Here is a 25,588-nt window from a genome sequence, read left to right as displayed (position 1 = left end):
TGGCCATGATGTGGAAAGAACAGAGCTAGTTCTCATTCCGTGTGAGTGGTTTCTTGAAGTAGATAAACTGTTAAGTTAGAACCACATAAGCCTGTTTTTCAGTAGCATAACTCATGCTTTTATTGATATCCCCCCCCAGACTGTTGCAGCAGAACAGCCAGCTGAGAGCCAGGAACCCAAAAAGAAAAGACGACGAAAAAAATAGAGCTCCTGCCTTCTTGTCAGAGTAACACTCACCCAGCACAGCTTTTCTGTTGCAGACTGGACAACTGTACCTATAAAGAAATTGTTCTGGCAATGGAAAACAAGTACTCTCCCTCGGCTGCCTGAGCTATGCTGGCCCATGATGCACAATCTGTGCAAGACCTTGTATTTTATAGCTAAAAGTTCAGCTTTGGGTAGGCTGTTTGGACACTGTTCTGGGAGCTGCCTTTGCCATTAGAATGTGCTGCTTCAATGGAGTCCTCTCCCTCAGCCAAGTCCCTTCTTCTTAGAGCAAGACAAGGATTTGTCAACTGGGCTGGTTTACTACCAGGAGCCCTGTCCTTGCAAGGACCACAAGCATTGGCACTCCCTGCCAATAAGTTAATTGTTTGAGAGTCTTACAGTCTGGTTATCTCCAGCTCTATTTTCTTTTCTCCAGTGAGCCTTTGGTTATTTCAATAAGCTGATATATATCCAGAGCTTCACCTGAAAGACAGTTGTAAGCTGTTAAATTATTTCCACTTGGGCACTTTCTGAAAGCCCACAGCATAAAAGTGAGAGACCCCTGCCAACACCATGTTTTCCACTGTTTTGTTGCTTTAAAGGCCCTAATGCTCCCTCTGTGAATACAAGATCCCTGCAGCTGTAGGATGTAAAGAGAAGCCAACTATGGTGGTACAGTGAAAAAAAGGAGAAGTTTATTAATATTCCTGTGGTTGGACTATAGTGTTCTCTTGTTTCTGCTGACTTTAGCTGTAATACACTTGGCTGCTTTGGTCCATGGTCCTGGAGAGAAGTCAGAGGTTCCTACCACTAGGACTTGTCACTTGTTGCGTCTTTCCTAAAATGCACTTTGGCTTAAGCTTTACCAATAAAGGTTGTTTAAAGAGGTATTGCGTGGCTTATTTAAAAGCAATGCATTGAACCATTCACTTTTCTAATTGTCTACTCATCTATGCCTCTAGAGTTAGGCAGTTGGTTCTTGAAAGAACAGTCTCACATTTCAGGAGGTATTTAAATAGCTGCTACTTAAGTTATTTGCATCAATTAAGATGTTTGTCAAGTGATGAGTAATCATCACTTTATCCTAAATTGGTGGGTACTAGTATGACTTCAGCTTGAATTGTCTGCAGCTTTCTCAACAAGGCTGTGCTGTGCTAAGAACAGTCAATGGGAGAGAGACGAAAGCACTAGAGTCTTAGGAGGTGTTTACACTGGAGCTGGAGGTGTAATTTTCAGGTCAAGTGTACATACCCCCCCACACTAGCTCACAAGCTAGAGCACTAAAAATAGAAATGAGGGTGCAGGTAGCAGGATGAGCTAGTCACACTGAATATAGTCATGAGACCAAAGGTATGTACTTGATTGGCTAGCCTCTTATGGGGCCGTGGCTCCATTTCTAGCATGCTAGCTTGATCAGAGATAGCATGGGTATGTCTACTCAACCTAGAATCTACATCTCCAGCTCCAATGTGGACATACATGTAGGGGTGACAAAGGGACAGCAAGCGAGAGGGGTTTGCAGTAACGTGTGCAAACTGATCACCCAGCAGGGAGGTGGCAGTCCTCTAGGACTTGCCCCAGAATTTACACACAGAACAGGCTTTAGCTGGGAATTCCACATCGTGCCATTGGATTGGAAATGCAGGCTGGCCTTGGTGCTGAGAAAGGAACGTTCTAACAGATGGTACAAGAAAATATGTGGTCATTTTCAGCGTGCATGGTCTTTGTACAGAGCCAGGCAACTGCCTTATGGGAATTTGTGCTTTGTTTTTACAGTAAGTAGTTTGTACCTATCAGGTGACTGTGACAGAGCAATGCTCAACCAAAGCTCCTAGCTGAACACAGCTCTGTGACAGCATTTAGAAGCAAGTGCTGCTACTTACATATGGGAGATTAGCTGTTCATGCTTCAATAAGCTATAATCTGCTTCTCATGCCTAGCTTGTGTGAGATGATACTTACCTAGTGGGATGCCATATCTCCTCTCCAGACCACTTGGATTTGATGGAGTTACACAATCCATGGTCACCTCCTTCCTTAAACACAGGTCAATATCCACAGCGCTGAAAAAAGCTACTGACTGGGGCAGATCCTGTAGGCCTAGCTTGTAGGCAAACATGCACCTGAAAGAGTAAGAGTCACTGCATGTAAATACTTAGGAGAGTCTTTCCCTTCTCATGGTGGGCAGCTGATTCGAGCTCTGTTGCAGGAGCTACCCTCAGACCTGCAAGTGGGCCAATTAGTGCTTTGTCACAGCTCTTCACTATATCCACCACTACTCTGAGATCCTCAGATTGCTCTGGCAGGTGGGAGACTCATCAAGGCAGGCTTATTCTACTAGCAACCACCATAAGGCAACTGCTGGGTGGTACAGCTGGTTTGCCAAGAGCTTTCCTTCAGTGCTGACACTCCCAGTGGCTGTAGAGCTGGTTCTATCAGGCTTTAAAAGGTAGTAAGGACCTTGACTTCACAGTTAGCAACAAGCTTGTTACCCTCTAACAGAGGGAGGAGAACTTCTGCTTTAATCAAGCCTAGCCCTGCCTGCAGTAATAATAGCTTCAAAGAACGTTAGTGGGTTGTTAAAGATTATTTTGCATCCTATTTGCACAGCACTTTGAAGATGTAAAGTGCTTTATAACTACACAGTAACAGGATTTTGGTATTGCTGAAGAGGAGGTGGGAGGAAGAGAGCTAAGGTATGTTCAGTTTCCCTTCTAAGAAAGGAAGAATCCAGACACTTAACTCCAGTTAATCCTCCGTGAGAGAGAGAGAGAGAGAGTGTGTGTGTGAAATTTTCCCAGTGTGAAGTCCACTGCTGCCAAGGCATGAGCACCACATGGGCACAGAGATGCTCTGTTTACTGGCATACTTAACTAGATGCAAGAGCAAGCAGCTCTGCTTTAGTCTATTTCACTGTAACAGTGCTGGGATGTGCTGATAAGGGGACTCATGTAAAGTTATCTCAAAACTAATTTTTAAACTACAAATTAAAAACCATGTGGGTTTGAATCACTAGAGCTGCCTCACTGCTGTGACCACGGTGCAGCCACATAATGGAAAGCTACTAGTAGCAGGACCCAGGTACCAGGAAGGAGTCACTTCTGCTGTGGCAGTACAGGGCTTTAACGTGCACGCGTGCCAGGAGCAGCATAGGAGCATTTTCTGGCACAGCAGTGTTGCAGGTACTGACATACATTCCTGCCCCTGCTAGGAGAGCCATGAAGCTGAACTGCTCTGCATTCAGTTATATAAGGGAAGATTTTTGACACACACAAGCCTTCAAGATTTGGAACTTTAAAAGCAATTAGGTTCTAGTTCAATTCCCACCCAAGGGCTGTTGGGCCTGTGTGAAATTGGGGTGTGTGTGTGGGGGGGTATTCACATCAAAAACTCTAGTACCCCAATTTGCCTCTGTTAGCAGAGTGGTAAAGGACTGACTGCTACAGAGCCTGATTGCCCCTCTCACTTTATAACAGGTTTCAGAGTAGCAGCTGTGTTAGTCTGTATTCACAAAAAGAAAAGGAGGACTTGTGGCACCTTAGAGACTAACCAATTTATTTGAGCATAAGCTTTCGTGAGCTACAGCTCACTTCATCGGATGCACTTTATAGATCTCTGTTTAGATCAGGAGTGAGGCCCACAAGAAGGGGGAAGCTTTATCTGTAATTGCCTGTGGTAGCCTGGATGGTGAATGAAAAGGAACTCAGTCTCTGGTGCTGCTAACTTGACTCTTTCGGCCAACTCCACATTCACTAACAAAACATCTCTTAACTTTCCTACCATACCACCGCTTTCCGCCTATTCTGTCCCATCAGAAAGCACATGCCCTGCAGTTTTGCCCCTATGAAACAGCATGGTTGGAATGCTGCTGAGTTTTTTAGAGACTTTACCGTGTTAGGAGATTGGTGATCTGCAGGGCTAGGGCTGCCCGGTAGCGATCTTCACCCTGGACCAGGTAGCGCACCTCATCATGAATGCTGATGCAAAAGCGCCCATCAATGTTGAATTCTTCAAAGAGCCATTTCATGGACACCAGCATTAGGTGCAAGTAATCTACAGCTGAGCTCTGCACCACCCAATTCACTCTGCTGGTTACAAACTGGAGGAAACACAAACCAGAAGCTAGAAGGGTTCCAAAACAGATTCCTAGAGCAGGCACATTCCCTGGGGAAGTCTGTTCTCGTGGGGTCACACGATAGGAACAGTTGGTGATAAGACTGAAAGGGTTGTGTTGCTGGGGCAGTGTTTGACTATACAAAATCCCATTAAAAAAACAAACCCAAAACCCCAAGCACACCCACTGGAGAGAAACAGAACTTTGCTGGCAGAATCTGTGCAAGATATCTATATACCAGTTGAACATAATTACAGAAGGGCACTGTAATAGAATGATAGGATACAACAGCAACAACTTTTGTTATTTCCTAGACACTAACCAACCCTCATTATAATTACCCTTTTATAGGAGCATGTTCCCAGCATGCTTTTCGTGGGGGCGTTGACCCTTTAAATCTAGCAGAAGCAAGCAGCCTCACCCCTGAAGGAGCCATTTACAACTAGTTACTGCAGCTATCTACTTGCTGGTGAGTATGCTGAACTCCTGTTATGTTCTCTCTTATTCCTGAGGATATGACACATTCTCACAGGCCTCTATGGTGTCAATGGGTTCAGCAGGCACTACTCCCACTCACAAGGCCCTGGGGTTTAGTTGTTTCACCAGGACTGGGTGCACGTTGCACTTTTGAAGATGCCATCCTTCACATGAGACTTAAACCTACGCCTTTACAGGCTGTTCTGGGGGGAAATGAAAATGCCTGTGGCCGTTTCTAGAAATCACTGGGGCTAATCCCATTGTCTTGACCATATTCCTTCCTGCAAGGGAAGTGGCTGCAATGTTGCAGACTCTGTGATCTGCCGCTGTTGCATTTGACTACAGAGGCCCTAAATTACTAGGGCCCAATTCTGCCTACACACCTGTGTGACTTCCTTGACATCAGTGGTGCAAGTGAAGGCAGGTTAGACCCCCTTGTCTACCCCATAGCTGCAGAGACACCTGGGGTATGACAGGCACTGTAAGAACCTAGCTTTGATTCAGTCTGTAACTCAGCTTCTGACCATTGATTCAAGAGCATATGCTGAGTACGGGGGGTGGGGAGTGGTGCGTGTGTGTCCTAAAAGTTAAATGTTTTCTTTGCTGTAGCACAAAACTTTCAAGCAAAGCTGCTGTGCATCACTGTCTGCCCCAGGGCAGCACTACTGAGAACTACAGCAGCACCAAAACGTATACGGGTTGAGCACCAATAAACTTGTGGTTCCACAGGATGATCCAAACTGTTCCCAATCCAGGGCAGTATTGGTAACCAGCCAGCAGTCCCATGGCCACTCGTACTTTGAACAGAATAGAGCAGGATGCAGTGACTTAACTCCTACAAAGTTAGCCTGTCCGGACTCCAGTTCCCAGCACGGCAACATGGAGTGTGGCTAGCTGGGAGTGCCAAGGCCATCTCATTCAAACTGACAATCACCGAAAGCAAGAGTTCTGCAGGGCCAAGTCAGAGCTGGGGGTCAGGCTAGGGTTTGCTCTTACCTCACCCTTGACCGCAGGTGGCTCCAGGGCTCTGCTGATGCAGCAGCCCAGCACAGGGGTTCTCGGTGAGGCAGACATAGCAATGCTTTCCAGCTTGTTGAACATTTCTGACTCAGTCCCTCCAGCCCACACACGCTGGCATACCACATCCCACTTTTTCCTGTGCGACCTGCAGTGTGGGGAATAGAAGTGTCACTACATCTTCCCCCAGGAACCTGTCACAGAACAGTCTCTGCAGAGGCATTGAGGTCAGAGCTGTCATGAAAGTCACTATGGATAATAAGGGGCTCAGCTGCACTAGCTTTTCACTTCTGCAGACTTAGGGTTATGACTTAGGTTAGCTTTTCACATCAGCAGACTGGCAGGAAGGGAAGCCGCTAACTAAAGGAGCGGGAGATTCTGTGGAAGAAACGTGTCAGCAGAGCTACATGGAGGTTCTGAGCTGGAAAACCAGGGATGCTGCAGGTCAGGACAAGGTGCATTGCTGAGTTGTGGGGACAGACGGGAGGAGGAAAGATCAGGATTGCAATAGCAGGGAATGTTGCAGATTAGGCTTAAAGTGCATTGGCGGAGGCTGGTGGGGAAATCTGACCAAAGCCTGACTATTTCATGGCTGTCTCTTTCCTTGCACAAAAGCTAAAATTGCCCTTGGCCTCCAATTTCATTTGATTGAGAGAGCTACTGACTTGCCCGATTCTCTAGACATTACTGATGAAAATGGTTTCCCGCCTTTGCTGTTGACTTGCCTCTTTCACCAGCATCCTCTTTCTGGACATAGGACTCCTGTGTATACCAGCTCTCCTTTCCCCTTGTTACTGGCACAGCACACATCCGAGGGCTTGCGCATCCCATTTCCCACCCCCACTCCCTTTCACACAAACGGAGGCTCTTCTCGAGCTTTGCTCCCTCACCTCTTCGTGGTTTCTCTCCGTATCCTTCGCACGTCCTGCCAAGACACAGAACCGTCCTCTGCCCTCTCCACTGGTAAGCCCAGCTCTCTCACTAGCCACTCCCCTTCCTCAGAAAGGTGATACCTGGAAAATAGGAACCAGTAGGGATAAACGGCATCTGAGATATCCTGGAGTTTCAGGAACAAGATTCATGGTTATAGAACTGAGCAAGCCAGCTCAGAGGCTTCAAATTAATTAACTCTTGATTGGCAAAAAGCATGAGCTCCAGATTCAGGACACTTAGGCCAGGACTCTAAGAGAGCCCAGCAGCCTGCAATGTGCTCTACCTTCACCTCATTACGAGGGATTTGTCTATGTCAGAGACAGACAGTTTCATCTCAGGCAGCTCCATAGGGGCAGCCAACCTACCGAAGGACTCTTCTGGTCCAGATCCCAGGAGGAATGACCCAGCTGGAGACAGACTGAGCTAACAGCGTGGCAAGTTTCTGGCCAACTCCTTCAACAGTGGACACAACAATGCCACTGACAGATCACACTCCCCACAGCTTTCTACATCAAAGCTTTGCTAAGTTAAACCACAAGGCAGCACTCACCGCCGGATCCCCTTGGTGACTGCATACATCTGCCGAGCCTTCTCAGCTGCCTGCTGCTGCGTCAGCCGGTGGTTAAACTGCATAAGCAGGCGCTCTGCGAAGGGCTGGCCTGCCCCATAGATGCGCCCGTAGTTGAAGACTTTGGCATGCTCCCGGCTGATCCCCACTGTAGAGGCCGTCTTGCTGTGCAGGTCTGTGGCGTTGCTCTTCTTCCCCTGCAGAGTCATCCAGCCAAATGCAGTACAGCCTGGGGTGCAGGAGAGAGGAGGTTAATGCAGACAGGAAAGGGGTCTGAGTCAGACCTCACAGCATCACCATGGCAATGCTACATCCTGGCCCAGCATCTTAACTGCAGTCCACATCACATGATCGCAGGGCGGTGCTGCTCCAGCTGAACCTCTCACCATGCATGCCAGCAAAATGAGCCTCCCCGAGGACAGCAGCTATCCAGAGCTCCTGGGAATCCACATCTGCTCCAACAAGGTAGTAGCCCGGAGGGACCTGGACCATGGCTTTAAGCTCGCTGCCTACCCGGTCAGCCTGCGGACATAGATTGATGCCACTTTGAGCACGTCCTCCTACACCTCCCTTCCCCATACCATTGCCAGGCTAAACACAACTTTTCTCCAGTGGCTGTCTGGCCTCTGCATCCTGCTTTCCTGGAAGATCGTATCATGTGGTGTTAACAGCACACAGCTCTTCCAGTACAGAAATGTCAGCCAGAGACACTCCTGACAAGGGGAATCCAGGCAAGGAGACCAGCTACTGCCTTGCTCCACTCTTACCCGCATTCCTTTGCAAGGGCCTCTGCATCCCAGATGGAGTCTAGAAGGTCTCCACTGATTCTAACTCCCTTTTCATTGAGGTCTTGCTCTCAGCCCTTGAGCTTCTGGATCTCATCAGCCCTAGGTTACTAGGCCAACTCATGTCAGCGAGGCAAGAGGGCAAAGAATTATAGAACCAGCCTCTGAGATCTACAAAGTTCACACCCAACCCAAGACATACCCCCGCTCCCCCAAGTCTGATTTCTAATCCAGGACAATTGTCGCTAGCTTGAGATATCCTGCCCTGTATGGCAGGAGAAATCCCACACCACTGTGCTCCACAAATAATCCCTCTCCAGAACACAAAAAGAGCTAGTTCTGTACCCGGGCATTGCTGGCAGTCAGCCAGGTGGGTTCCACAGCCCGACGAGTGATGGTCCCTGCTGTTATCACCTGCGGCAGGATGGCTCCATAATTACTCTCCTCGTCATAGTCCGGATGTCTGGAATAGAAGCGGAGTGTCACTGCCTGCCCGCTGGAGAGCAGCAGGAATGAAGGCGGCCTGGCTCTGGCTTTTCCCACACTGAGAATCAGTAACTGAAAGGGACTTCCCAGTGGCTGTAGCCAAGAAAGATCCATCACATGGGACTGCATTTCTAAAGTCCTTTTATAATCCCCTCTTGGAGTCTGATTGCTGAGCTAGTTCCAGGGTCAACACAGGCCAGAGAGTTGAGACTGATGGGAGGAAGTAGGGGAACTAGGAAAGAGACTATTCCCTTTGTACTGCCCCAATTCTGACCCCCTTAAGGATTCAGGTTCCCATAGCCTCAGAAAAAGAAAGGTCCAGTAGTCAAAGGTCAGATTTAACTGAACAGAGGCCACTGACCTGTATGGCATTTCCTCACATACCTAGTTACTGATCGAGGCAGCTCCCCTTTCTTCAGCCACACAACCATTTGGGAGCTGTCGAAACAAGAACACATGAGGCCAGGGCCCCAGTGAGACAGACTGTGAAGAGAAAGGCCATGAACAGCAGCAGCTGAGCCAGGAAAACCCCTCAAGGGAAGATCTCACCCTGGATCTTCAATTCTATTTGGGGAACCCAGTCTCTCTCCCCCACCCCCAAGTTTGCATCCCCTTTCTCAGGTTCTTTCCTTCAGCTGCTCAAGGCCCACACACTAGAGCTGAGCATACTGTCTCCACGGTGCTTCTAGCCCTTGCCATGCCAGCATGTGCCGAGGGCAAGGCAATTTTAATGATCAGTTAAGCAGGTTTTGGGTACTTTTGACTGCCAAAAGATTTAGTTTGTGGGAGATCTGTCCTCTTGCTTGGGTTGAAGCAGCACATTCTGGCACTGCCCACACTCCTACAGCCCAGTTAGTACCCATTCCCATTAACAATGGCTGCTGCTCACTATGGAGGAGTAAAAAGGTGCCACCAATGGGCAGAGTGATCAGGAGCCACTCAGACAGTTGCTGTTTTCCCACCTCTAACTGAATGCTACATGGAAAAAATGCTTTAAACGGAGGGATGAAAACTTCAGCTTAATCCAGACCATGGGGCAAAATCATTCATTCACAGGATAGGACATTGAGGCTGTGATAAGAGATGGGGCTTCATCCCTCAGACCTGCTTTCCTCCCTCAGATCCTGCATCTCCAGTACCACAGTTCAGATTAGCCCCCTGTAATGTGGTCAGGCAGATACAACCCCACACAGCAAACTGTAAGGAAACAGACAGTGATATTTAACATGGGAGGAGCGCCCTGTCCAAAAAACAGCAGTGGTCAAGGGGCATGTTACAATTTTGAAGTTACTGTACTCTGCTACGAGGAGTTAGTAGCAAATCTACCAGACCCCCCAACGTGTGCATTTACCTGCCTGACTCCTGTCAGGAAGTGCTAACAGTGGGGGCAAATGTACTCTCAGACTATTACAAATCTACAGTCCTTCTGCAGCGCTAAATGTCTAATCCTCCCACCCCAGTCCCTAGGAATCCTAGTAGAGAGTTTGTCCATATTAGATATAGCTGGGCCTTGACATTCCCCTGACCCTTACCCATAGGAGCACCTGTTGAACTGCCATTGCATTCCTTGGGAGTTGAAGACACTTGCCCCTCCAGCCCCAGATCCACAGCACTAGGATTCTTGACCCAGTCTGCTTGCTCATTGTTTAAGCTCCCTTCCTGGTCTCACCCATTAGAGTTTCATTTGGGCTCTTTGCCTAATCCCTTTTTTTCTTAGGCATGCAAAGTTTGTGCCATGGATCAGCCTCTTTAGAGGCCTTCAGGGCTCTTTCCCTTATCAGCTCTAATGCTCCTCCAATGCCTCAGCGTACAGAGGTGCACTACGCCACAGTTCCTGTGCAAATCCCGCTATCATTGGTCACTCCGCAGCAGATCCCCCATGGGTGGGGACTTCGCAGTTTAACTGGGGGAGGAGAGGAATTAGTGTCTATCTCACCTGATTCGCTTGTGAGCATTCCTCCAGAACGAGATCATTTTGTTAATTTCAAGGGCCCTCGTCCCATCAGTGCCCCCAGTGCCGGCCCGTAGGGTGCCATCCTCCATCCTGGGCAAAAAATCCTTGGCAAAAGGGCTTCCAACATTGTTGTCATTCCCATCCTTTAACAGCAAAAGAAAGGAAGTTGGCTTGGCTCCGTGCATTGGGCAGTTATTATTATTAACTAGAAATGAAGACCTGGTCACTTCCCTGCCCCATTCCACATCTGTACAAGCACGTCCTTAACACCAGCCCTGCCATGAGCTGCTGACCAGGGCAGGTGGCTACATCAAAGAAGTGGAGGCTGAAGAAGGAGCGCAAGTGCATTCAGCAGACAGGAACTGGGAGGCTAATCCAGCTGAAGGTACACAATCCTGAGTGGGAGGAGGGAAAGTGAGGAGGGGAGAGGAGAGCAGAGAGGATGAAGAAGAAGAGACCGTGCAAAGCCTTCAAGGAGAAAGTGAGGAGCTGGGACTTGGTCCAGTTAGGCCAGTAAAGGGCTTTAGGGAGGCTGAGTACAGTCTCATCTGAAACGTGAGGTATGTACTTGATGTGCATTTCAGTGGGGAACTGTTCAGTACACCCCAGTGAGGACAGCAAGAGCATAGCTGGGTCAGTGCAGGGGGAATGGTCTCCAGATATGTCACTCGCTCCCCCTTTGGAGCCAGCCATGGGTCTCAAACGCCAGGCCCTGCACTCCACGGAGGGCTCAGCAACAAACAAGAAGCATTCTATGGACTCCACTCACCTTATGAGGCAGCCTGAAGAACCAGCAGCCAGGGATGTTGATATCATTGTAAGGGCCATTGCCATGGTGATATATAGGCTGGCTCTCCACACACTCCAGTTCCAGGTAAGCAGTCTCTCCCTGAAACCATCCAGAATGAGACACTTGCTAAACTTAGAGCCAGAAGAAGGAAAAGCCTCAGGGGTGGGGGAAGCACCTAGTTAATGATAGTGCCAACTCAGCTACACAAGCACCGGGAAATAAAAGCCTGACTCCTCACACACTACAATGGAGACATCCATTGGACTCCTGAGAGCAGCATCCTAAAGGGACCTTGCTATGGAGGTAACTGCTCCTCGTCAGCCATGCAGGAGCTTGGGTCCTCTTGTTCTGCTTGGAGAAGCACCTGTTCAGTGAATCCCAGTTAACTGACATACTCCCATGTTCCACTTACCTGTCTGGGCCCTTTAGCTGTTCTGTCTGATTCAGCTTCCAGATCAGTATCCATCTCCACCTGGCTCAGCACCTCCACCTGGAAACAAAGGGGACAGAAGGATCAGAGAGCTTCTTAGTATGTTCTTTGGCTTCCCAGACAGCTCTTCCAGGAACCTCTTATAGTATGGGGCTGCTGTTCTCCAGCACCATTGTTGCGCCCACAGCTCTCCAGCTTCCTCATTTTTAAAGTGAGTTGTGTGTTGGTGAAAGGTGTCAGCTTGATATCTAAGAAGACTTTAGGCATCTGTTTATCCTTGAAACAGGTACAGACTAGGAAGCAGCAGGGCAATAATGTGCAGTAATGACCTGGAGAGACCACCCAGGGGCAAATGGGGAATTCAGGCTCCATAGCTATTAGTCTCTGGCCTCTCTGCCGAGACTCTCAGCAAGGAGGCGAGTTCTTTTCACACAGGCTGCTGAAGAGCCATCAGAGGACAAGAACTCTGTCACTTATCACTGTGCTGGATTTGAATCAGCAGCAGGGATGAAAGAGGCTCTCTACCCCATTCCCATCCAAGCCGGCCAGTCCCCTTTCTTACATCACTTTAATTGGATATAAGCACAAAAAAGTGTTTAACCAGCAAGAAAGCAGCTGTGCAGAACAGGATGGGGTTTTAGTGAATGCCTGTGAGAAGAGGGTCTCTGGGCTCCAAAATGGGATTCTCTGTTCCAGGCTACAAGAAATTCTCTTGCTTCTCACTACTTCAGACCCTCCCTTCTTTCCCTCAACCCTCTCTGAAATGACTTCTCAGTTGCTCCAAGTCACAGGCTGCTAAGATTTGGCATTAACAAATCTCTGAGAAGGGTAGCCACCTGGCCAGACTTTTAGTAGCTGAAAACCAGAGGGACTATGGGAGTGAAGAGGTCAGATGTTGGTTCAGTGGAGTTGAACTGAACTCGGTATTTTTTAATGTTCTGTTCATATATTAGAAAAAATAATAAAAATCAAGATTCCTTTCAGGGAAATGACCATTGAAAGCAACCCCCGTGTGAATCAGTCAAGGCTAATCGAGAAAGCCAGCCACAGGGAAAATGATTGAGGAACCCAGGGGGATAATTGGTTTGTTTGAAGGTGCCGGTTCATTTGCAGGGCAGGAGCCAAAGGCAGTTGGGCCCTCTCTTCTCACTCAAACAGGTGGACGTCCGTCACGCTTTTCCAGGGGGAACAGGTGCCTTGGACAAGTTTTCTGAGCCTCTACTCCCTTCGTCCCTCAGTTCCAGCAAACCCAGCTTTACCTGTTGCCAGATAGTGCTGTTATCTGTTAACATGAGCTCCTCTTCAAGGCAGGTGTTCAGTGAGCCAGGCTGCTCATTCCCTCTCTCCTTACAATGCTCCTTATACAGATCCTCAATAACCCTAGAGGGAGAAGGCAAACGAGAGATGAATGGTACTCAGGAACCTGTGTCTTTGGGAGCAGAGACAGGTTTCATATCGAGCATCTGAAGTGGAATTTATTACCGCCACAAGCAGCGCCCTAGGACAGTTACCAGGCTCCACAAGGACATCTGTTCAGATAAAAAGATGAAAATAAGGGCAACATACCCCCCAGCATCCCTCAGAAGGAGAGGCCAAGATTCCCAGCCAAACACTGCTTAGCCAGCAAGGTTTTTTCTCTAATAGGAAGGGAGAAAAGCACAGGCTTCTGTTCAGGGAGGAATAGATGCATCTTTAATGCCCTCAGGTTACTGCCCTGTTTGATTGACAAGCAGTTTGAGACTTTGGAGCTCTGGATTAATTTGCTGACCTTCTTCCCAGAACCTCACTCCCCAAACCTGTTCAGCAAATAACCACTAAAGATCAGAAGTCTTAGCAACATGGGACTCTCTTCCAGCTTGGTGAATACAGTAGCTTTACTGCTGACATCTCCTTAGATAGCGCATCCCATCTCTCTCTCTCTCCTACCTGTGTGGGCAGGATGGCTCTTCTGTCTCTGAGAGATCCTTTGGCAAATTGTCCTTCCTCCCTGGCACCAAATAGCCCCAGCCATGCTTCTCAGAGTAATGCAGTGGGAAACCATCCCAGGTTAGTCTCATTAGCTTTGGTGTCACTCTCATCTGAAGGCTCATGAGACTGGGACCTGGCACCCAATCTGGATCATTCAGGCGTGGGCAGAGTTTACGGTACCATCTAGAGACCCAAGACAGTAACAATTAGGTTGGGGAGAAAAGCTTCAAGAGCAGTTCAAAGTTTCCTCCCCATTTATTTCCTGGTTAACAAGACAACATGAGAAATTCCCTTCACTATTAATGTTTCGAGGTGGTCCATCCTATTTCATCTTTTAGCCTAGGACAGCACATCTGTCGGGCTCACTTAGTTGATCAACATCCAGTGAATGATCAATGGGACCATCAGCAAATGCGAGACCATCTGAGTGGAACTCTCCCATCAAAAGGAAACATTAAGTGGCTGTCTCCTACCTACATGTTCAAGCACACACTTTCCAAGTGCTGCATGTCTAAGGGACAGGGGAATGATTTTGCCATTTGTCTGGAGAAGCTTGAATATTTTGTGTCTCTTTGGGACAAAGGATTGAAGTGGAGTATGAGAAATCTTGGGAGTATGGGGATTTCTCTTCCTCTTCTGGGAAGAGCACATGCTCCAGCTCAGGAACCCTTTCTCAAGAACTGCCAGCCTTGAGAGGCAGTTTCAGATTTTCTTTGGGCATAGAACAATGTATATGTTGAGTATACCTTCAACCCCAGATAGCAGGGCCGTGGGGTAGCTGCAATGCTTCCAACATGCAGGAGGGTCCATCTTCTCTAGAAGTGGAAGGCAATTTAAATTTCCACATTGGCTCAGCACAGGCCACTTTGAGTGGAACACTTAAATGTGCCCAATTCTTAGTGGCGGCTTCCAGAGATGATCTCCTGTCTACGGAAAGCTAAACTGGGACCCACTAATCTCACAACAGCCAGAGTGTAACCCTGGCCTCTGAAGCAAAAGGTACATACTTCATCCACTCAGTTTCCAGGCTCTCCACTTCATCTACCCTTCTACCACCTGTTAGACATTTAATGCTCAACAACAAAGGCATTTAGAAAGGACTGGACAGCTGGAATACCCTGGCCCCATGGGCAGGAAGAGGAGCTCAGATAACACATCCATAGATTTGTAATAGCAGCTGGAAATGTTTCCATCTACAAACCGAAGTCACCATTAGGTGGTGAGTTATGCAAATCCCTTTTGAATGACTCACCCCGGGTGGCCTGGCAGGTGCTGGGTTCTCTTTGGTAGCAAACTGATAGTCTCCTTCAGATGCTCCAGGAAGGCCCATCTCTCAGGGACTCTCAGCTCTTCCTCTTCACTGGGGGGACCAGGATCTGATTTTGTAATAAACGTAACCTCAGCAAGAGATGTTCTCTCTGCACCCACTTGAGAATGCAGCATGATGAGAAACAGTGCCCTTTCCGACAGCGCACTCTAATACATGATTCAATGTTTGCTCAGTTGTTTCTGTTCCTCCTTTTCTAGAAAGTTACACTGACTATGCCTCTACTTGACAGCTGGACTTTCCCATGGTTCAGATTTGCCACTGCTTAGACTCTGTGCTACATGTCTTTCCTGCAACCTCATTAGAGCTTAGAGATAGTTGGTATTAAACCCATTTTCCACCCTCACCTCCCCACCATGTGCATGCACCAAGAGCACTACCTTCCTGCCACTCTAGGGCAGACGGTTTTTCCACCACTTTGGCTGGCTCGCTGTTTATATCTTCATTTTTCTTCCTTACTGTTTTCTTCTTCTTCTGCTTAAATTCCTGTAGGTCCCATTCCAGGTCCCATAGCCACGGGTCATCCTTATATCTGCATGGCAGAACAACATTACATGTAACTTGTTTTGGCTTTGCGTTTCTACATTCTGCCTGATCTAGACTCCGCCGACGTCCTGAATTCTGACACCTGGTTCCAGTTTACTTTACCAGGGACGAGGAGGGATACACACAGACCTAATTTTTGACTATTTTCCCTATGAAGCATTAACTTGAGAGTTATGAACAGAATAAAAGCAGTGGACCACAGCAATGCCAGCTTCCCGCATACTACCCTTTACCAACATGCCTCGCCCAGACTGAACACTCAGAAATCCAGTCTCCATTGAATCTTCAGCCTCTACAGAGGCTGCTAACAAGCTGGTGCCAATTCTAAAGACAGTTTCTGAGCTGTGAACACTTGTCTGCTAGGGATTGGATTGAGGGCCAGCCCTTACGAATATGGGGACAGATTTGGTGATCAACAATCTCCTTAGCCATCTAAACACACTATTGTCGTATCAATGCTAAGTAAATTCCTTTGCTGTTTTAAAATGAAAAATGCTTTCTCTCCCTGCACTAAGTGCCAGGATCTAAGCCCTTTCCTCCTTTGCATTTCCCCCTGCCATGATGCTGACCCAGCTGGTACCTCTCTTCATAAAGCAGCTGACAGGCATCATTGGCCAGGTTCATCAGGGATTTCTTCATCTCTTTCTGCAGCTCCTCATAGGTGTCCTGAGTCTCATCCAAGTACCTCTCCCAGTTCTGATTGACAGGCAGGTAAGAAACGCCCATTTCCAGCATCCCTGCAAAGGTCACAGGATGTGGGCATCTACAGCACAAATACATATGGTATTAAGCACAACCCAGAAGGCATTTGGCCTGTAAGCACTAGGCTATTCTACAACTAAAGATACAAAATCTGTAACTTCAGCTCTATTTCCACTTAGGAGTTTCCCAACCTCACGCTACTGCCCGGAACGGTCTATGGCTTTTGCCCTCCAACACCGGCAATTACTGAAGGCCTTAATATGAATCTGTATGTAGGGCAAGCAAAGAAAGTCGATTTCACCAACAAGATCCCTCAGTCCCATCCACGAGAGCTTCATTACAGGATCCCTCTCATTAAGAGCTGCCCATTTTATCTGAGTGTGAAATTATGATGCTTATTCCTTCTAGCCAGGAGAGAGGGATCAGGGTCCCCACGCAATGGGGCTCTGTGCAGCCCCAGAGTTTTGGCACCCATCTGCCATTGCAACTTTCCACAACATAAAGAACTTGGATGCTGATCGCCAAGCTGGAAATGAGTTTACCCCACATCTCCAAGAGGATCAAACTCAGGTCCTCAGCATGACTGCATAAGACTGCAGCAACTGTGCCAAATTCCCTGTATCTGTGGCCAGATTTTCATGGCTCCTTGCAACAGTTAATTTTTGTGTTGGCTGAGGTCAAACTCCTTCTCACCTCTCCATGAAGAGTGGCAGCTGCTTCTGGAACACTTCATGAGTGGCTTGGACATCAAGGGCACAGTACTTCATCAGTTCCTTTGGGGCAGAAACAGGCAACAAGTAGGAAGATTAGACTGTGTGTATAGAGCATAGTGCAATGAACTGGTCGAGCCCAGGAGCGCAATAACTTAGTGTCATTGTGACTGTCATCCAGTTATACTAAATACCTCCACAACACAGTTTTCTACCCCTTCCTCACAAACTTCCCCTCAGGTCTCTCCCTGGGAAAGAAATCTCAGTAGTCTGGGTCAGAGGCATGCAAATCTTAGTCAACCAATGGCCATATTGGCAATGTGCTGGGAGACAGAAACGTGCACCAACTTAGCAAGAAAAAGGACCCAATTGTAACTGCCCTGATCATTAGTATGGAGATGCTGCCTGTGGAGACTACTAACAGTAGCACAAAGTGCTCCATCTTTCCTGGGGATGCTTTGTATGTATCCAAAAGCCACTACAAGGAAATGGAAAACATGCTGCTAGCAAATGTTATTCCTGCTGAGAGTTTTGTTTTTATAATTAAAGAAATCCCCCAGGCCTGGCTCCTCCCCTGGCCTCTCCCAGAAGCTGCTCACCCTTACCTGGAAGTTCTGTCTGATGTCACTCATGCTCCCCTTGACAAACAGCTCACGGGCCTCTTTCTCCAGCGGCTCACCCCCAACGTACAGGTCATGCACGTCTGCAAGGTTGTTAATACTGCTGATGTTCACCCAGTCCCATGAGCCAATCTGTAAAGAGACAAGCCAGCAGGCCAGCTCAGGGCAGGAAAAGAACTGGCAGCTAAATAATATATCTAAAGTACAGTTATGATAAGAAAACAGACTATATACAAATTATTATTTGTATTACTATAGTGTCTAGGAACCCTAGTCATGTACCAGGATCTCACAGTGCTAGGCACTGTGCAAACTCACAACAGATAGTCTCTGTATAATCTAAGGTTTTTGTAGGTATCATGGCAAAGGAGAGTTTTGGAAGGGGATTTGGAGGAGGATAATGAGGTAGCTTTGCAAATGTTTACAGGTAGCTCCTTCTGAGCAATAAGGGGTAGCATGGGAGAAGACACAAAGGCAATAGAGAAGGGGGATCCAATGGAGGGATAATATGGTCACAGTGACAGGCGAGGACAATAATCTTTGCAGCAGTATTCCGAACATATATCAGTGGAGCAAGATTGTTTTTGTCAAGGTAAAAGGGCACTCCCTTATTCCACAGACTTGCTCCTCCTGTGTTTGCAAGTCAGAGCTACTGGCTTTATTGTCACCAACCACTTCCTACTCCTTTGAAGCTACAGGAGTGTAAGATGGCTCCACTGTGCCTTATGCACTAGGTCACCAGCAGAGTTCTGACTGCAGTCCCTTTCTACCTCCTATATCATCACATGTAATAAAGAGCCTAGCTCAGTTTTTAGACCCCAACTGGAGTTTACAGAGATGGCCAGTAACAGCACAATATAAAACATTTATTACAGACTCTTTTCCTTCAGACAATGTAATGGAGCCATCCATTAAACCATTCCTTTGGGAAGGCCAGAGCTAGGTCCATTGTGGAGGGGAAGGAAGGGGGAGGCTTTTAAATGCTAAGGAAACAAAGTGAAGGCTCTATGTTAGTGAAGAAAACAAAGTGAAGAGTTAGGCTCTATAGCACTAGTTAGCGATGCACAAATTTCCTCAGTGATTCTCCTACTCACTGCAGGCCCTTCAGTTTTGCTGCGCGTTTTCTTCATGTGCTGTTTGACCTGCTGCAATCCCTTCCTCTTGCCATGCTTAGCAGCCATCCAGAGGCTACGCTGAAATCCCGTCAGCCCTGAGATGGCCATGTGCATGCTCATGGTGTCCAGGAAACGCATTCGGGAGCCCTAAAATGCACAGCAAGTTAGGGGTTCTCAAAGTTCTTTTCACTGTGACCCACTTCTGACAACAAAAGTTACTACACAACCTGAGGAGGAGGGGACCAAAGCCTGAGCCCCACCGCCCTGGGTGGGGAGGGGCCAAAACCAAAGCCCAAGGGCTTCAGCCCCAGGCGTAACCTGAGCCCTGCCACACAGGGTTGAAGCCTTTGGGCTTCAGCTTTGGCCCTGGGCGCTGGAGCTTTGGCTTCAGCTCTGGCTGGCCCACAGTTTGAGAACTGCTGGGTTTGAGAACAGGCAGTCAAGGAGCCACTGCCTTTTTCACAATTCATGGACTCAGGCTTCTCAAGAATGGAGCTAGGTGGATGGTGGGGAGGCAGTCCAGTGACTGAGCTGCTAGTGTTCTGTGCACACAGGCAATCAACTGGAACTTGACTTTAAGACTCAACATCTTGCTCTTCTTCATGCTGAACTGACAAAATCTGACACCCAGATTGGACAGCTTGCCCTGAAATCAATCACACAGATCCAAGCCCTTGTACAACTCTGGCAGCAATGGGAGTGCTTGTTCCTTCTGTGTTCTAAAGGCTCCTCGGGTCAGAAATGAAAGAATCCAGGCCTGTACTATGGCAGTAAACCAAGATGCTACCAAAATGTCTTGCTTCGTTCCACTACTTACAAGCTATTTTTGTCGCAGATCTTGGACTACTGAAGTCCATGTCATCTGCCAGCTCTGGTCTTCATGACTTTCCTGATGCTAAGCACAATGTCTTATACTTTGGCTCACAGGAAAAGGAAACTGAAAAGCACCAAGAGGCAGACTGCTGCCTCTGTAACACTTTACAGTTGAGAATCTCAAAGCAATTCACAACCCTTAATGGAACAAAGCTCACAATCCCTCCCATGAGGTGTGGAAGTGATGTTATTCCTATCTTACAGTTAACTAAGGCACAAAACCTGACCTTCAAAATTAGGTGAGTGCAATTATACTTACAAAAGCATGCGTAATTTGTGTATAATTACAACTGCAGATGCAGATCAGGTGAGCGTACATGCAAGTGGCTGGTTAAATGTAACTAGCAGTAACTGCCCTAGCAAATTAACTTTGTAAAATAAATTATACATTTAACTAATTTATTGTATACACTCAATTTTGAAAATCAGGTCCTAAGTGGCTTTCCTCAAACCCATGCACAGAGCCAAGGAGAAAGCAGGTGGATGAAATGGACATAAATTAGGAAAGTACTTACTTGGATCAAGTATTGCTCTTTAATGTGTGCTCGATCAAAGGCGACGTTGTGACCCACCACCAATCTCTCTGTCCAGTCCTGTTTGGTGAGACAGCTTGAGTTCAGAGCAGTTTCTAGTGGGATAAAGTCAGCCAGAGTCAGTTGGCTGGACCAGGTATAGCGTTCTTCTAGCAGCCGCTTACTGCACCAGGAGTACCTGGAAAGGAACCACATTATATTCTGGATTACTTCAAATTGTGAAGACTGATTCCCCTCTGCTAGTCTTAGTAGAAGGACTAAGGAGGGATGAGCCAAATTCCTCTTCCGCCCCAGAATTTGACTTTTCAAGCAGGGCTGAGCTACACTGGCAGGAAGCAGCGTAGGGAAGTTTGCACAGCTGCTGCCCAAGTTTTACCTGTTCATGCACCAAGGCTGTGAAACCAGCACTGAATTCACTAACTAAATCGAACTGGAATTTCACATAGGCTTTAGAACTGGCCTATGTCCAATAGCTACAGCTCCATGGGACCATTTACTCCCTATCAAACCAAGTATTTAGCACAACGGAGAAGCTCAGCTCTGCTGCTCCTCCTCCATCCATGTCCACTGTGGTAACAGTTAGTATTGTGGCTTCTCTTGTATATTACAGTTATCACATCTTACCAGGCACTTGGAGAAACAGCAACTGCCAGTGTTGGGCAACGGCCTTCTGCCATGCACACTTCAACATCAAACACCAAGGCTCGTTCTTCAGGGAAGTCTACAGCCTTCCTCTCACCATTGGGTCCATACTGTGTCCAACCAACTTCCCAAGCCCACTGTGAGGGCATGGGGGGCACCTCACAGTGGAGCAGCTGATTAGCAGTTTCCAAATAAGGAAGGCTCTGCTTCTGCGCCAGAATTCGGAAGTGCTCATCAAGATCGCTCCCATACATGCGGGGCAGCTGCAGCTCTACATCAGGGAGCGTGGCTGTCTCTTTGCCCCACAGGTCATGCTTCTGCAGATGTTCCACACTCCTCTTGATGTCAGCATCTGAGTACTGCACCTGAGCACCCCGAAAAATCTGCTCGTGAAGAACCTTGGACAGCATCTGGATGTTTAGTGGGTTCATTCGCCGTTGACTGGTACCAGAATCTTGCATAACCTCCTCTTGCACCGGGCGACTGGCAGAAGAACCTGAGACACATCTCCGCTGCCTGGCTCTCAGTGATGGAAACAGACGTGCTATTGACTTCCTCCAGAGCAAATGTGTCATCTTCAAAAAACTTTAGTAACATGGAGAACGGGCAAGAGTCTGCCCTTTTTGGTGGGATAGGTCTGCAAAGAGAAGCACAACAGAAGGACTGAAATTTAGCAGAATTCATTTGAGGCTCCCCTCTCCTCTCCCTCCCAAAGAACCTGAGCACTTGGAGCCACCACGAGCGACATTGGAGCAGAACCAGCACGGGCCGTTTAAGAAAAAACCCTCCAGTGTAGACAAGGCTATAACGTGATACTGCAACTACCTGGCTTATCCCATTCCAGAAGCTCACTCCACCCTACCATGGGTCAATGAAACCCCATGTATCTCATCACAAAGCTCCTCCCCTTTGGCTTTTCCCTACCATCCATGGGACCGTCCCTACCCTGCAGGGATCTCTCTGCCAATCTCCTCTCCCAGAACCACAACGGGTCTCAGCTTCCCCTCAAACCCGCCCTTACATGTCTCAGCCTCCCCTTCTGCAAAGGGGAACTCCCTTCATCCCCCAGGGTCTCCCCCCCAATCCCTATAGTCTCAGCCTCACCCCCCCCCAGCCTCCTGCTATTCCCCTCCCCCAGCCTCCCTATGGGTCTCACCCCCCCCCATGGGTCTCAGCCTCCCCCCCTGGGTCTCATCCCCCCCATTCCCCTCACTCCCCCATTGGTCTCACCCCCCCCATGGGTCTCAGCCTCCCCCCCCCATTCCCCTCACCGCCTCCCTCTGGGTCTCATCCCCTGCATTCCCCTCACCCCCCCCATGGGTCTCAGCCTCCCCCCCCTGGGTCTCATCCCCCCCATTCCCCTCACTCCCCCATTGGTCTCACCCCCCCCATGGGTCTCAGCCTCCCCCCCCATTCCCCTCACCGCCTCCCTCTGGGTCTCATCCCCTGCATTCCCCTCACCCCCCCTATGGGTCTCAGCCTCCCCCCCCCCCCATTCCGCCTCCCCCTGGGTCTCATCCCCCCCATTCCCCCATTGGTCTCACCCCCGCATGGGTCTCAGCCTCCCCCCCCATTCCCCTCACCGCCTCCCTCTGGGTCTCATCCCCCCCCATTCCCCTCACCCCCCCAATGGGTCTCACCCCCCCTATGGGTCTCAGCCTCCCCCCCCCATTCCCCTCACCGCCTCCCCCTGGGTCTCATCCCCTGCATTCCCCTCACCCCCCCTATGGGTCTCACCCCCCCTATGGGTCTCAGCCTCCCCCCTGGATTCCCCTCACCCCCCCTATGGGTCTCACCCCCCCTATGGGTCTCAGCCTCCCCCCCCCATTCCCCTCACCGCCTCCCCCTGGGTCTCATTCCCTGCATTCCCCTCACCCCCCCTATGGGTCTCACCCCCCCTATGGGTCTCAGCCTCCCCCCCCCATTCTGCTTACCGCCTCCCCCTGGGTCTCATCCCCCCCATTCCCCTCACTCCCCCATTGGTCTCACCCCCCCATGGGTCTCAGCCTCCCCCCCCATTCCCCTCACCGCCTCCCCCTGGGTCTCATCCCCCCATTCCCCTCACTCCCCCATTGGTCTCACCCCCCCATGGGTCTCAGCCTCCCCCCCATTCCCCTCACCGCCTCCCTCTGGGTCTCATCCCCTGCATTCCCCTCACCCCCCCCATGGGTCTCAGCCTCCCCCCCCCCATTCCCCTCACCGCCTCCCTCTGGGTCTCATCCCCTGCATTCCCCTCACCCCCCCTATGGGTCTCACCCCCCCTATGGGTCTCAGCCTCCCCCCCCCCATTCCCCTCACCGCCTCCCTCTGGGTCTCATCCCCTGCATTCCCCTCACTCCCCCATTGGTCTCACCCCCCCCATGGGTCTCAGCCTCCCCCCCATTCCCCTCACCGCCTCCCCCTGGGTCTCATCCCCCCCATTCCCCTCACCGGGTCTCAGCCACCCTCCCCCGGACCCCGCATAGTTCTCAGCCTGCGGGGGTGGCTCCCCCCACCCGCTGGCTCCGCCGCTCGGGGCTGCTCGGCCCGGCCCGCAGGGGTGGCGCAGCGGCGGGGCAGTTGCCGCTGGCCGCGTTGCGAGCCAGGTCTCGAGGCTGCAACCGAGCTCAGATCACCCTGGCCAAGCAGGGGGCGGTGCCCGAATGGACCAACCCAGACCGCCGGGCGCTCTTTCCGGGTGTCCGGCTCTCTCTCTTCCCCCTGTCCTCGGCGTGGATGGAATCATCCACAGCGACCAGGCCGCATTCTCAGCTTCCTATGGCTGTCGTTAGTGCTCTAATGCAGAGCGGCCGCGTGGCCTAATGGATAAGGCGTCTGACTTCGGATCAGAAGATTGCAGGTTCGAGTCCTGCCGCGGTCGCAGGAATTGGCTTGAAAAAGTAGCTTTTTAAAAACTTTATTTATAAAACATCGATTTTAAAGTAGCTGAAAAGGGAAAAAGAAAAGGAGGACTTGTGGCACCTTAGAGACTAACACATTTATTTGAGCATAAGGGGAGATTTTATGTACACAGAGAACATGAAGCAATGGGTGTTACCATACAAACTGTAACAAGAGTGATTAGGTCTCACCTTATCTGATCACTCTTGTTACAGTCTGTATGGTAACACCCATTGTTTCATGTTCTCTGTGTATATAAAATCTCCCTACTGTATTTTCCACTGCATGCATCCAATGAAGTGAGCTGTAGCTCACAAAAGCTTATGCTCAAATAAATGTGTTAGTCTCTAAGGTGCCACAAGTCCTCCTTTTCTTTTTGCGGATACAGACTCACAGGGCTGCTACTCAGAAAAAGGAAAGAATCCCAGAGCAATGGCCATAGGGCAAATCCCAGAATGGAGAAGCAAGCACGAACTCAGTCCTGATGCAACAGCTGAAATAATTTAATGAATGTTTATATTTATTTTTATTTCATATTAAAGAGCTGTAATTGTATATGTATTTGTTTTCAAAAAGTTTCAGATTATTTTTGAACCATCTGGGTGAAATTGCAATAATAGTAATAATGAATTAATAATTGTAGCTAATAAGATCCTGGAGAGTGTATCCCAAAACACAGAAGAATATCCCAGAGTGATGCCACAGCAGATCCTGACTCCATGCATGAGTGGGAGAATATCCCAGAACAAGGCCTGTTGAAAATATAGGGCTTTGATCCTGCAAACAGTTATTCATATACTTAACTTTACTGCCCAGAGAAGCCCCATTGATTTCAATGAGATTACTCACAGTAATAAAATTAACCATGCTTGAAAGTGTTGCAGGTCTGGGTTTATGACTGTACATTCCAGACCATGCCGAATGGGGATGTATGAGCATCTGTTCCAAAGTCAACACCACCATACTGGGTATTCCAGATACCCCCTACTGCAATGCATGAATGCATATAAAATATTGTATATCATTGTTAAATGTATGTGTGAATATTCAGGAGAAACACAGTATCACCACATGTTCCATTCTTGTCCACCCTCTTTGCAATTCATTCTTCACCCATTTCTATCAGGGTACAGTATTTCACTCACACCCACGCTGAATACAACATTCTTGGTTTTTCATTCTCCATCCTGTGTCCTGCAACCACCTCAAGCATGTCTAGGTATTTGCCAGTGCATGCATTATTTTTTCTTAGTAGTCTTTTGAAGCGGAGATGTTTGTGGATGATCATATTTGATTATCTAAAGATCTACAGACAGTTACTTGTCTCCAGCTTGGATGCAAAATGATCCAGTATCAAGGAAAAAATTATAAACCAGTCCAGCTGCTCCTTATCCATCACGTCCAACCATAGGACAGTATTTTTAAACACATACATCTCAACCTGCTAAAGCCCAAAAATATGGGACAAAGACCCTGACAGTAGAGATAGTGGAGGCTCACATGTAAATCACTAGACTCCAGGATGCAGATTTTTAAAACACATAACTTGTTAACAGGCAATTACAAAGTAATAGTTGGGAAAATCTAAAATGATGGCTGCTCCTGGTGCTAAAAAACCATTCCAGATATTAGGCACTCTACTTTAACCCACTCTCTTCAGGCTGTCCTCAAACATCTGCTCTCCTATGGAACCCTGATATTTACCGGTTGAAATCTTGGGCTTTCATTATGTGTTGTTATTCTTTATCATGTGTACAAATATTTACAGCATGGCCAAGGTGTTCAACAAAGATCAGCATTCCTGCCCCCAGAAATCTCACACACTAAGGGTCAGGTCCTCAAAAGTATCTAGGCACCTAACTCCCATAAACTAGAAACCTAAACATGTTTGAGATTTTAGGCCTGATGCCCT

General features: G+C 48.6%; 2 protein-coding genes across 7 annotated transcripts in view; one reads left to right on the top strand and one right to left on the bottom strand.

Annotated features, from left to right (window-relative positions):
* Positions 1–1,094, top strand: part of FANCI (FA complementation group I) — a 34,587-nt gene extending 33,493 nt beyond the window's left edge. For all 4 annotated transcript variants that reach the window (XM_084641345.1, XM_084641342.1, XM_084641343.1 and 1 more), the window contains one exon: positions 140–1,094. In XM_084641345.1, coding sequence (XP_084497471.1) covers positions 140–205 — 66 coding nt within the window. In that variant the 3' untranslated portion in view covers positions 206–1,094. The remainder of the gene's footprint in view (positions 1–139) is intronic.
* On the bottom strand, positions 95–23,425 carry POLG (DNA polymerase gamma, catalytic subunit). Of its 3 annotated transcripts, none has more exons than XM_084641346.1 (23): positions 23,227–23,425; positions 20,779–21,433; positions 20,137–20,332; positions 18,728–18,895; positions 17,619–17,765; positions 16,997–17,076; positions 16,182–16,364; positions 15,436–15,587; positions 14,981–15,104; positions 13,687–13,911; positions 13,020–13,140; positions 11,743–11,820; positions 11,310–11,429; positions 10,523–10,683; positions 8,971–9,024; positions 8,446–8,563; positions 7,702–7,837; positions 7,298–7,544; positions 6,705–6,827; positions 5,794–5,962; positions 4,097–4,305; positions 2,169–2,329; positions 95–690 (listed from the first exon to the last, which is right to left on the bottom strand). In XM_084641346.1, the coding sequence occupies exons 2-23, from the start codon at positions 21,369–21,371 to the stop codon at positions 626–628; spliced, it is 3,630 nt and encodes a 1,209-aa protein (XP_084497472.1). In that variant the 5' UTR covers positions 21,372–21,433; positions 23,227–23,425; the 3' UTR covers positions 95–625. The 3 variants fall into 3 exon arrangements, with proteins under 3 accessions (XP_084497472.1, XP_084497473.1, XP_084497474.1); XM_084641347.1 differs by having other exon boundaries at positions 23,292–23,425; XM_084641348.1 differs by lacking the exon at positions 18,728–18,895.
* Positions 23,426–25,588: the final 2,163 nt, after the last annotated feature.

This window comes from Lepidochelys olivacea (genome assembly GCF_965140295.1).
Source record: "Lepidochelys olivacea isolate rLepOli2 genome assembly, chromosome: 10".
Classification (NCBI taxonomy): Eukaryota; Metazoa; Chordata; order Testudines; family Cheloniidae; genus Lepidochelys; species Lepidochelys olivacea.
Note: the sequence above shows the minus strand (reverse complement) of the source record. Positions and strands in the feature narration are given on the sequence as shown.

Coding starts and splice junctions, on each gene's coding strand:
- POLG (XM_084641346.1), bottom strand. CDS start 21,371: ATGACACATTTGCTCTGGAGGAAGTCAATAGCACGTCTGTTTCCATCA. Junction 2,330..4,096: donor ATCACCAATCTCCTAACACG/GTAAAGTCTCTA, acceptor TTACTCTTTCAG/GTGCATGTTTGCCTACAAGC. Junction 691..2,168: donor GAGATATGGCATCCCACTAG/GTAAGTATCATC, acceptor ACTGTCTTTCAG/GTGAAGCTCTGGATATATAT.